At 43.8% G+C, this 13,625-nt stretch overlaps 1 protein-coding gene across 2 annotated transcripts in view; it reads right to left on the reverse strand.

Annotated features, from left to right (window-relative positions):
- LOC126365809 (retinol-binding protein pinta-like) overlaps positions 1 to 13,625 on the reverse strand; it is a 166,149-nt gene that overhangs the window by 82,055 nt on the left and 70,469 nt on the right. For both annotated transcript variants that reach the window (XM_050008397.1, XM_050008396.1), the window contains exon 2: positions 1,017 to 1,179. In XM_050008397.1, the coding sequence (XP_049864354.1) occupies positions 1,017 to 1,167 (151 nt within the window). In that variant the 5' untranslated portion in view covers positions 1,168 to 1,179. The remainder of the gene's footprint in view (positions 1 to 1,016; positions 1,180 to 13,625) is intronic.

The raw sequence follows: 13,625 nt of genomic DNA on the forward strand, positions 1-13,625 counted from the left end.
AGCATAGCTACTGTACACAAATATGTGTTCAGAACACCTGCTGAATTTCCGCCGCAGCCACTTCCGTAAAGATCCTTAACTGATCCTGTGGTCCGCAGCTCGTGGTCTTGCGGTAGCATTCTCACTTCCCGCGCTCGGGTTCCCGGGTTCGATTCCCGGCGGGGTCAGGAATTTTCTCTGCCTCGTGATGGCTGGGTGTTGTGTGTTGTCCTTAGGTTACTTAGGTTTAAGTAGTTCTAAGTTCTAGGGGACTGATGACCATAGATGTTAAGTCCCATAGTGATCAGAGCCATTTGAACCATTTTTGAGACATACCCTCTGGCGACAATTTACCGGTTATCTACTGCAGATGAAAGTGGAAGAAATTTAAGAAAGGTAGGAAATTAAGACGGGACTGGAATAAGTTGAAATAATCAGAGGTTATGAGTATCAAAGGAAGCAATGGATAACGTTATTGACGGAAGTAGGGGAGGGAATTACAGTGCGAATGGATAATTTAGCAAGACAGAACGAGGCGAAAGTCCCAGGTTCGAGTTCCAGCCAGCACACAGTTTTATTCGGGAAAGGGGTTTTAAATTTCTCTACGAACGAAGGATATCAGATTTTACGACCGCCAAAGAGTATAACTTTTGGTAGACGTACTGAAATAAACGTCATTTCGATTACACGCGCTTTTTATTTGCATTTGAGCGATTTGTGATATTGCAGAATATGGCCAGGACTCACTCACAAAAAATGAGCAAGCTTTGTTGCGGTATGTTGCATGTTGCTTCAGCTGGAATTGACTGAATCTGGACCTGTATCTGGCACAATTCAGGAGTCTCTTCCTCACCGAGCTCAGATCATTATTAAGGCTAGAGTCAACGTTACACGCAGTTGCCGTCATGGAGCTAGAAAGTTACTAACATTTTTTTCGGTGTGCATACAATTTCTATTTGGAAACTGTCACGCTGTGGAGCATAGCAGCTTTACTAACTGTTAGCAGGGTACGAGCGCAGTATAGGAATGGTACTCACCTATGTTATTCGGTAGGTGGGGTTGCATCTCGAGCCACTCACGTAGCTTCTTCACTGCAAACTCAATGTCTTCTTCAGTTTGGCCTAGCTGCTCCCTGATAAATGCAATCTCCTTTGGAGTGGCAGGCTGGAAGTTGTAGATGGCGCTCATCGTGGAGTAAATCTTGAAAACAGAAATGATGGTTACACAACGCAAACAGAAAGTGAATAACTAGTAAGCACAATAGAAAAAGAAATTAGTGCGTTGAACTGCTGGTAAAGATACTTCATTTACACTTCCAGTCCCTGTCGTCCGGCCATCATCAGCTTCATAAAAATATTCACGATGTCATGTTAGGCGCAATGTAAAATCGTTATTGTCAGGTGATAAAAACATGAATTATACACTGCTGTACCGTAATACAAAGTACATCAGTGTACAGAAACTGTACTTGGCAGACTAAACTGGCCGTGTAAGTAAAGCTCAAGGTGGGAACGTGACGTATCTCAAAGTGGCGAATGACAGAAGGCATTACGGGAAGAACGTCGTTTGGTAAGCAAACGTATTTCGGCAGGAAGGGAAAAGAGCGTCCCTTGCACCATGCCGTGACAGTTAGTCAACTGGCGGAAATGAATGGTTTTGTGCAAGAATAGGAACTGCAGAACAGCTGCAAAATACCTCTTTCTGACATGAGAAGAGGTGGTACAGTACCTCAGGATTGTGGCTTAATCGAAACAGTGTAGCGATGAGCCAGCGGTGATATACAGGGTGTTACAAAAAGGTACGGCCAAACTTTCAGGAAACATTCCTCACACACAAAGAAAGAAAATATGTTATGTGTCCGGAAACGCTTACTTTCCATGATAGAGCTCATTTTATTACTTCTCTTCAAATCACATTAATCTTGGAATGGAAACACAGCAGCAGAACGTACCAGCGTGACTTCAAACAATTTGTTATAGGAAATGTTCAAAATGTCTTCCGTTAGCGAGGATACATGCAGCCACCTTCCGTCACATGGAATCCCTGATGCGCTAATGCAGCCCTTTAGAACGGCGTATTGTATCACAGCCATCCATAATACGAGCACGAAGAGTCTCTGCATTTGGTACCGGGTTTGCGTAGACAAGAGCTTTCAAATGCCCCCATAAATGAAAGTCAAGAGGGTTGAGGTCAGGAGAGCGTGGAGGCCATGGAATTCGTCTGCCTCTACCAATCCATCGGTCACCGAATCTGTTGTTGAGAAGCGTACGAACACTTCGACTTAAATGTGCAGGAGCTCCATCGTGCATGAACTACAAGTTGTGTCGTACTTGTAAAGGCACATGTTCTAGCAGCACAGGTAGAGTATCCCGTATGAAATCATGATAACGTGCTCCAATGAGCGTAGGTGGAAGAACATGGGGCCCAATCAAGACACCACCAACAATGCCTGCCCAAACGTTCATAGAAAATCTGTGTTGATGACGTGATTGCACAATTGTGTGCGGATTCTCGTCAGCCCACACATGTTGATTGTGAAAATTAACAATTTGATCACGTTGGAATAAAGCCTCATCCGTAAAGAGAACATTTGCACTGAAATGAGGATTGACACATTGTTGGATGAACCATTCGCAGAAGGGTACCCATGGAAGCCAATCAACTGCTGGTAATGCCTGCACACGCTGTACATGGTACGGAAACCACTGGTTCTCCCGAAGCACTCTCCATACATTAACGTGGTCAACGTTCCCTTGTACAGCAGCAACTTCTCTGACGCTGACATTAGGGTTATCGTCAAATACACGAAGAATTGCCTCATCAATTGCAGGTGTCCTCGTCGTGCTAGGTATTCCCCGGTCGCGAGTCATAGGCTGGAATGTTCCGTGCTCCCTAAGACGCCGATCAATTGCTTCGAACGTCTTCCTGTAGCGACACCTTCGTTCTGGAAATCTGTCTCGATACAAACGTACCGCACCACGGCTATTGCCCCGTGCTAATACATACATCAAATGGGCATCTGCCAAATCCGCATTTGTAAACAATGCACTGACTGCAAAACCACGTTCGTGATGAACACTAACCTGCTGATGCTAAGTACTGATGTACTTGATGCTAGTACTGTAGAGCAATGAGTCGCATGTCAACACAGGCACCGAAGTCAACATTACCTTCCTTCAATTGGGCCAACTGGCGGTGAATCGAGGAAGTACACTACATACTGACGCAACTAAAATGAGCTCTAACATGGAAGTTAAGCGTTTCCGGACACATGTCCGCATAACATCTTTTCTTTACTTGTGTGTGAGAAACGTTTCTGAAAGTTTGGCCGTACATTTTTGTAACACCCTGTAGATGGTGCAGTAGAAAGAGTTAGCTTAAAATTCATCTGAATGGGTGGCACGATACAGCTCAACTAACATGAGTGTTACAAAAGACATCATAGCATAAACTGGAGACGTTCAGCTTCGGTGGTACATTTGGACTTAGGACCATGGTGTGTGTGTGTGTGTGTGTGTGTGTGTGTGTGTGCGTGTCTGTGTATGTGTCTTGCTGTCATCAAGGGTACACGAGTGGGCCTTCGGCTCGGAAAGCCATATCGATGATGTTTCGTGGAACGGTTCGTACGCTGACATTTGTTGATGGCCCAGCATTGAACTGTGCTGCATTTTGTGAAAGGGCTGCACTTCTGTCACGTTGAACGATTGTCTTCAGACGTTGAAGGTCCAGTTGCTGCACGATCTTTTTCCGGTCTCAGGGATGTCGGGAATTTGATGTTTTACCGGATTGCTGATATTCATGGTCCATTTGTGAAATTGTTGTACAGGAAAGTCCGCACTTCATCGCTACTTCGAAAATGCTCTGTCCCATCGCTCGTGCGCCGACTGTAACACCACATTCAAACTCACTTATATCCTGATAACCTGCTATTATAGCAGCAGTAACCTATCCAGCAACTGCGCCCCACACTTGTCTTATACAGGCATATAGCCATTGCCGTCCACAGTACCGTATTCTGCCTGTTTACATAACTCTGTATTTGAATACGCATGTCTATATCAGTTTCTTTGGACCTACGGTGTATACAAAACTTCAGTATCCCCAGCATAAGACACAAAGAAAATGCCACACCGAATGAGTATGGACATCATGTGATTCTTTGAAACTTCTCAAAATTGGACATACTTACTCCTGAGACACAGTGCAATTACATTTACATAACAGCGAGTACTACAGAAATTATATGTATTACTTTAATAAGGATGTCTTACAACCTTTTAGAAACTGCGAAGTTGGAAACAAAATTGTTAATCCAGTGGGAATAAAACCCGCCACACAATGATTCGTAACTAGATACTTCTACCAGCTAGGGTACACTGATGTTATGCAATGAAGGAACTTGTATTTATAGTACCATCTTCTGAAGGCTTCCAACGCCAATATTTTATCAACTGAATTTCATTATAACAAATCCTACCATGAACGATACTTTTTGTTGAATCTTCAGTGTGCTGTTGGCTTAATTAGGCACTTATTCGTAACACACAAGTTAAAACACGAAAAGAACTAAACATGAAAGTTATTTAACCACCATACATGTTTCCCGTCATTTTATTAAAACAAATTGTAACAGTAGCTCCGTGTTTTCGAGAGAACCGCTGTGTACTGGTGCCTAGAAACTGTATTTAGTCAGAGGTTGTAAGTTACAAAAAGAAAATCTCAGCAGATACGGGCGTCAACTGAAAATGACGTATACAATATGGTGTCTCACAAATTCTGATTGTGAGTTAGAAATTTTTCATACATCTTATTGATTCTCCTTTGCCACTGAAACGAATCCTTTTAATTTTACTGAGATCAGCAATAAAAATTCCCAGAATGCAATGTTAATCTCGCTATAATAAATTAATATCTTTTGTAGTTTTCATTCTCTAATGGTTGTTTAATGAGAAGTACCATAGTCGTCTTCTTCTTTCTTCTTGTTTGAGCCACCGATCTAGAATTGTCATGACGACAATTGTTATATGTTTTAGTGTGAAATAATCATGAGTTTTATCAAAAATATGTCCTTATTTGTTACTAAGATTCTCGCTCCCATTATCTATAAACGATTAAATCTTGGACATTCACGCAAATCAAAAGGAACTTTGCATTGTAATTCAGAGTAACACAGGCACTGCAATATCGTACAAAATATATCATTTTTGAATCCTATATCTTAAATGTTTCTGTCATTTACTAGCTGTTGTCACTGAGATGCACCTCCCTTAATTAACATTTCACACTATTACTTGAAGATTGTAGACTTAGAGAAAGCTTTTGACAATGTTGACTGGAATACACTCTTTCAAATTCTGAAGGTGGCAGGAGTAAAACAGAGGGGGCTAAAGGCTATTTTCAATTTGTACAGAAACCAGATGGCAGTTATAAGAGTCGAGGGACATGAAAGGGAAGCAGTGGTTGGGAATGGAGTGAGACAGTGTTGTAGCCCATCCCTGATGTTATTCAATCTGTATACTGGGCAAGCAGTAAAGGAAACAAAAGAAAAATCCGGGGTAGGTATTAAAATCCATGGAGAAGAAATAAAAACTTTCAGGTTCGCCGATGACATTGTAATGGGGTCAGAGACAACAAAGGACTTGCAAGAGCACTTGAACGGAAGAGACAGTGTTTTGAAAGGAGGACATAAGATGAACATGAACACAAGCAAAATGAGGATAACGGAATGTACTCGAAGTAAGTCGGGTGATGCTGAGGGAATTTGATTAGGAAATAAGACACTTAAAGAAGTATAGGAATTTTGCTATTTGGGGAGCAAAACAACTGATGATGGTCGAAGTAGGGAGAGTATAAAATGTAGACTGGCAATGGCATGGAAAGCGTTTCTGAAGAAGAAAAATTTGTTAACATCGGGTATAGATTTAAGTGTCAGGAAGTCGTTTCTCAAAGTACACTCCTGGAAATGGTAATAAGAACACATTGACACCGGTGTGTCAGACCCACCATACTTGCTCCGAACACTGCGAGAGGACTGTACAAGCAATGATCACACGCATGGCACAGCTGACACACCAGGAAACGCGGTGTTGGCCGTCGAATGGGGCTAGCTGCGCAGCATTTGTGCACCGCCGCCGTCAGTGTCAGCCAGTTTTCCGTGGCATATGGAGCTCCATCGCAGTCTTTAACACTGGTAGCATGTCGCGACAGCGTGGACGTGAACCGTATGTGCAGTTGACGGACTTTGAGCGAGGGCGTATAGTGGGCATGCGGGAGGCCGGGTGGACGTACCGCCGAATTGCTCAACACGTGGGGCGTGAGGTCTCCACAGTACATCGATGTTGTCGCCAGTGGTCGGCGGAAGGTGCACATGCCCGTCGACCTGGGACCGGACCACAGCGACGCACGGATGCACGCCAAGACCGTAGGATCCTACGCAGTGCCGTAGGGGACCGCACCGCCACTTCCCAGCAAATTAGGGACACTGTTGCTCCTGGGGTATCGGTGAGGACCATTCGCAACCGTCTCCATGAAGCTGGGCTATGGTCCCACACACCGTTAGGCCGTCTTCCCCTCACGCCCCAACATCGTGCAGCCCGCCTCCAGTGGTGTCGCGACAGGCGTGAATGGAGGGACGAATGGAGACGTGTCGTCTTCAGCGATGAGAGTCGCTTCTGCCTTGGTGCCAATGGTGGTCGTATGCGTGTTTGGCGCTGTGCAGGTGAGCGCCACAATCAGGACTGCATACGACCGAGGCACACAGGGCCAACACCCGGCATCTTGGTGTGGGGAGCGATCTCCTACACTGGCCGTACACCTCTGGTGATCGTCGAGGGGACACTGAATAGTGCACGGTACATCCAAACCGTCATCGAACCCATCGTTCTACCATTCCTAGACCGGCAAGGGAACTTGCTGTTCCAACAGGACAATGCACGTTCGCATGTATCCCGTGCCACCCAACGTGCTCTAGAAGGTGTAAGTCAACTACCCTGGCCAGCAAGATCTCCGGATCTGTCCCCCATTGAGCATGTTTGGGACTGGATGAAGCGTCGTCTCACGCGGTCTGCACGTCCAGCACGAACGCTGGTCCAACTGAGGCGCCAGGTGGAAATGGCATGGCAAGCCGTTCCACAGGACTACATCCTGCATCTCTACGATCGTCTCCATGGGAGAATAGCAGCCTGCATTGCTGTGAAAGGTGGATATACACTGTACTAGTGCCGACATTGTGCATGCTCTGTTGCCTGTGTCTATGTCCCTGTGGTTCTGTCAGTGTGATCATGTGATGTATCTGACCCCAGGAATGTGTCAATAAAGTTTGCCCTTCCTGGGACAATGAATTCTCGGTGTTCTTATTTCAATTTCCAGGAGTGTATTTGTATGGAGTGTAGCTATGTATGGAAGTGAAGCATGGACGATAAATAGTTTGGACAAGAAGAGAGTAGAAGCTTTCGAAATGAGGTGCTACAGAAGAATTCTGAAGATTATATGTGTAGATTATATAACTAATGATTTAAATGGCTCTGAGCACTATGGGACTTAACATCTATGCTCATCAGTCCCCTATAACTTAGAACTACGTAAACCTAACTAACCTAAGGACATCACACAACACCCAGTCATCACGAGGTAGAGAAAATCCCTGACCCCGCCGGGAATCGAACCCGGGAACCCGGGCGTGGGAAGCGAGAACGCTACCGCACGACCACGAGATGCGGGCCATGCAACTAATGAGGAGGTATTGAATAGAATTGGGGAGAAGAGAAATTTGTGGCACAACTTAACTAGAAGAAGGGATCGGTTGGTAGGACATGTTCTGAGGCATCAAAGGATCACCAATTTAGTATTGGAGGGCAGTGTGGAGGGTAAAAGTCGAAGAGGGAGACCAAGACATGAATACACTAAACAGATTCAGAAAGATGTAGGTTGCAGTAGGTACTAGGAGATGAAGAAGCTTGCACAGGATAGAGTAGCATGGAGGGCTGCATCGTACCAGTCTCAGGACTGAAGACCACAGCAACAACAACAACAAAATGTTTCGCATCACCTCGGTTCCGAGAGTTCCGGAACCTGTACAGAAGACTGGAATAGAGATCAACATAAACATCATTTCCACTTTTTTCATTCTCATAAAAAGCACACATTGTATGTTGTACCACCACACAGAGAGACCTTCAGAAGTGGTGGTCCAGATGTCTCTTCACACCGCTACCTTTAGTACCCAGTAGCACGTCCTCTTTTATTGACGCATGCCTGTATTACTCGTGGCATACTATCCACAAGTTCATCAAGACACTGTAGGTCCAGATTATCCGACACCTTAACGGCGATTCGGAGTATATCCTTCAGAGTGGTTGATGCGTCCATATACAGCCCTTTTCAATCTATCACAGGCATGTTCTATAAGGTTCATGTCTGGAGAAAATGCCAGCCACTCTAGTCGAGCGATATCGTTATCCTGAATGAAGTCATTCACAAGATATTCACCATGGGGGGGGGGGGGGGGCGAATTTCCATCCATGAAGACGAATGCCTCACCAATATGTTGCCGATAAGGTTGCGCTATCGATCGAAGGATGGCATGCACGAATTGTATAGCCGTTACCGCGCCTTTCAAGATCACCAGTGGCGTATGTCGGGCCCACATAATGCCACCCCAAAACAGCATGGAACCTCCACCTTGCAGCACTCGCTGGACAGTGTGTCTAACGCGTTCAGCCTTATTGTTCTACCTCGAAACACGTACGATTGTCTGGTTGAAGGCATATGCGACACTCATCGGTGAAGAGAACGTGGTGCCAATTCTGAGCGGTCCATTCAGCATGCTGTTGGGCCCATCTGTACCGCGCTGCATGGTGTCACGTTGCAAAGACTGACCTCGCCATCCATGTCGGGAGTGAAGTTGTGCATCATGCATCCCATTGCGCACAGTTTGAGTCGTAGCACGTCGTCCTGTGGCTGCACGAAAAGCACTGTTCAACATGGCGGCGTTGCTGTCAGGATTCCTCCGAGCCATAATACGTAGGTAGCGGTCATCACGGCAGTGGTAGTCCTTGGGCGGCCTGAACGAGGCATGTCAACGACAGTTCCTGTCTCTCTGTATCTCCTCCATGTCCGAACAACAACGCCTTGGTTCACTCCGACACGCCTGGACACTTCCCTTGTTGAGAGCCCTTCCTGCCACAAAGTAACAAAGTGGAGGCGATCGAACCGCGGTATTGACCGTCTAGGCATGGTTGAACTACAGACAACACGAGCCGTGTACCTCCTTCCTGGTGAAATGACCGGAACTGGTCAGCTATCGGATCCCCCTGCGTCTAATAGGCGCTGACATTTATGGTTGTTTACATATTTGGACGGGTTTAGTCAAAGGGACTGTGTCTGTGATACAATGTCGACAGTCAACGTCTATCTTTAGGAGTTCTCGGAAGCGGGATGATGCAAAACTTTTTTTGCTCTGTGTATTTATTACTTTTATCAGTTCAGGTGTTTTCCTGTATATTTGATAATACAGTGTGAAAGAAAAATCATTCCTCTGCTGCAAATTGAAAAGAAAAGTAGCCGCTGAATATGTAAGTTTAATTATGCACAATGAATTGTGAGCTATAAAAAAAATGTTGTTGCCCAAATGAATTACGAAAGCATTTCGTTTTTGTCCTGGATCCTTCGAAATTCAAAATTATCGCATGAAAATGCCTCTAAGACTATACAAAGAGATGTTCTGAAAAATTGTTTGCAAAAAGATTTGACTACATTTAAAATTATGTGTTGTTAAATCCTACCTTCCCTGATGAAGAGAAGAAATGATTTTGTTATAAACTACCTTAATATCACAAATAAACGAACGATGGCTTACTTCACACAAATTTCCCTGTACCTTTTTAGGAACAGCCGTAACTTACTGCAAAGTACCATCAAGACTCCAAAACAGCAAAACTGGAACTGGAAGCCCGTCAAAGTCGTTCGTAGAGTTAAGCGAACGCTATCAAAGATGCAAAACACAGCTACTGTGGCACAGATTTGGAGTCACAGAATTGCATCTACATCTACATACATACTTCTCAAGCCACCGTACGGTGCTTGGCGGAGGGTAACTTGTACCACAACTGGTCAAAAAATGGTTCAAATTGCTCTGAGCACTATGGGACTTAACTGCAGAGGTCATCAGTACCCTAGAACTTAGAACTACTTAAACGTAACTAACCTAAGGACATTACACACATCCATGCCCAAGGGGGGATTCGAACCCGCGGCCGGCCGCGGTGGTCTCGCGGTTCTAGGCGCGCAGTCCGGAACCGTGCGACTGCTACGGTCGCAGGTTCGAATCCTGCCTCGGGCATGGATGTGTGTGATGTCCTTAGGTTAGTTAGGTTTAAGTAGTTCTAAGTTCTAGGGGACTAATGACCACAGCAGTTGAGTCCCATAGTGCTCAGAGCCATTTGAGCCATTTTTTCGAACCCGCGACCGTAGCGGTCAGGCGGTTCCAGACTGAAGTGCTTAGACTAAAATGAATTAGATTTATTCATGAATCAGCTGATGTTACTTTTGAAGTGATTGGTATATCAACAGACAAACTGTAACATTAGAAGACACAAAAATTGCAAGAACAGTGGATGATGTTGCCCTAAAACACACTTTGGTCATGACGTAGATTATATGATCAGTAATGCAGGAACAAAGACAGCTTCGACAATGAGATGGTACATTTGCAAGGCTACCTCAAAGATTTCAATAAAGAAGTGACACATCCTTTCGAAGGAGGAAAAGAAATTTGTTCAAGAGAGGAAAACGTCACAAAAGGAACGTTTAGTTATCAGTTGGGATTAATTGTAGATGTTCCAAAGCAACGCTAAGAAAATAACAATGTAGGAAATACCAGCAGGTGTTTTTTGCAGACCCTGAAACATCAGCAGAAATAACAAGTGTACATGAGCAGCTCATATACCGAAGGAGGGGTATTCTAGAAACTATTTCCATTTGACGTAATGTAGACATAGACAAATATTTTGCTTATACTGTTGTATATCTCCCACTGTACAGAAGATTTTGGTGCATGGCCCAGTTGTCATTGAACGTGTCCTCTTATGCACAAGCAGTTTATCAGAAGAAGCATGGTTATCACACGGGACTCCGTGATTTCCTTAAAGCGCATCAGGCAAATGCCGGAAATGTTTCTTTGTCAGGGTACGGCCAACTTCCTCCACTATTCTTCCCTAACCCGATAGGGCCGATGACTTAGCTGTTTGTCCCCTTTCCCCAAATCAACCAACCAATCATAAGAAGCAGCCGAGGTCTGTAATACGAACTTTGGCAAGAAATTCTCATGATAAGGATGCAATCTGGACGTAATAAACAGGCTACTACTGACATCCGACCCACTATTAAGAGGTATGAGGCCTAAGCAAAAGAAAACCAGTAACCCTTCCTTAAAAGAAACATTACGTTTACGAGTCTCAAGCGAAGAATGGATTAGGCAGATTCCTTAGGCGGAAAGTGATGGAGAAGAAGAGCCCCCAATAGAAATAGACAATGTCGGATGAACAAGACTGCGTGGCATCATCTGAGTAGCACATAGTATTGCAGCTAAGAAGTAAAGAATCTAACAAGAATATCATAATTTTGTTTCATTTCATGTTATAAGGTACGTAAATACATTATTACTCTACAAATATGGCCTCTATGGTCACACAGTACAGAAAATACCAAACACTAATTTAGACCAACTTCTTACATGAAATACCACCATGGGGGGCGTCAACCTGAATGGATCTGATAGAGGAACAGAGCGAGCTGAGTTTCACATCATCTCAGTTTGAAGAATCTATGTTTATTTTTGTACAGATATTCGTTCTCAAAAACGTCATGATTTTTGAGTATTAAAACATGGTCCACAAATCTACAACAGACTGGAGTTGATAATATTGATCTACGACCCATTCTCAGAACAGGAATGGCTTGCTTTTCTTCCAGTCACCACCGGTAGGTAACTTTCGCTGCTCCAGTAATCTACGAGAAACCGCTGCTAGAACGGGAGCAAGTTCTTTCGCACAATCCCTGTAGAACCTGAGAACCAGATCTCATCTGGTTCCGATTCCTTTCCGCTACTAAGTGATTGTAGTTGTTTTTATATTCCCCTACCGATTATCTCAGTATCTGCCATTCCGAGGTTCGTATGATGATTAAAAGGAGGGACGTATTACGATCTTCCATGGTTGAACAATTTCGTAAAATCAAATTCAGTATTTCTGCTCACTGTCCGATATCTTCCAATTCGGTAGCAATATGATGACTGAGTGAATGAACAGATGATTTTGAACCTTTTATTGAGTGTACGTAAGACAGAAACGTCTTACGGTTTTTACTCGCATCAGTTGAGAAAATTTTACTTTCACGTCATTGAATGCCTCTCTGACGGCTCTCCTAGTGCTCATTTTCGCTTCGTTCAGCTTTTGTCTGTAAGCTAGGTTTTGACTTGTCTGGAAATTGTAATGAAGCGATCTTTGTTTACAAAGCAGATTTCTAACACGGCTATTAAACAACGGTGGATCTTTCCCATCCCTTAATGCACTGCTCGGAACAAAATTGTCTGAGACACATTGAACGATGCTTCTGACCTTTTTCCCTTTGTGCTTCCCATATTCGTCCTTAGCATTGAATATCTGAAATTTATATCCTGTCCGTCTTGCTAAGCAAAAATATCTTCCTACTTTTCTTAACATTCTTTGTCAGACACGTTGTCATATATGCTATCACTGCCTTTTGATCACTGATACCTTCCTCTACGTTAACTGATTCCACAAGTTCAGGTCTGTTTGTTGCCAGGCGATCTAAGACGTTACCCTCATGAGTCGGTTCTCTAATTATCCGGTCAAACTAATTTTCGGCAAGACATCCAGAACAATGTCACACGAATCCCTGCTCTAGCAGCAGTTTTGATAGCATGACACTCCCAATCTATACCCGGCAAGTGGAAGTCACTTCCTATTAAAGCTTTATGATCAAGAAAATTACTAACAATATTCTGCGAGCCATCTCTGCAGCACTCTACCACTACATCTCCTGAAATAGGCGGGCTATAAAAGCATCTGACCACTATCTTAAACCGGCCTTTGATGATTTATCCAGATTAATAAAGATTTAGAATGTGTGAAAACGTCGCTAGATATTAGCGAATTGTTTACTCCAATAAATACGTCACCAACACCAGCGATTAATCTACCCTTACGATAAATATTCCAATCTGAACTCAGGATTTCGTTGCTACTTACTTCCGGTTTCATCCCACATTCTGCTCCTAATACTTTCCGTGACTTAAAACTTTCAATTAGTGGCACAAATTTCCGGGTTTTTACTTACGTGCTCCTGAAGTTTACCAATATCATACTAACCTCTTCTATATCCTACCGGCCAGGATAAGCCTTCTCTGAGAACATTGCGACTGATGTAACTTAGATTTTGGAAGACAGTTCGTCACCCTATTAGGAAGACAATATATGTATACAGAGAACAAGTGCGTTCCTGTCGAAGACAACGAGATATATTCCAAAAATTGCAAAGTTTAAGATATATAATGGAATTAAACGGAATTAGGATAACATGTTCTGTAAACGTAGTGGAGAAAAAATAGTACCGCACAAACATTTCTC

The sequence above is a fragment of the Schistocerca gregaria genome, chromosome 4 (genome assembly GCF_023897955.1).
Source record: "Schistocerca gregaria isolate iqSchGreg1 chromosome 4, iqSchGreg1.2, whole genome shotgun sequence".
Taxonomy (NCBI): Eukaryota; Metazoa; Arthropoda; class Insecta; order Orthoptera; family Acrididae; genus Schistocerca; species Schistocerca gregaria.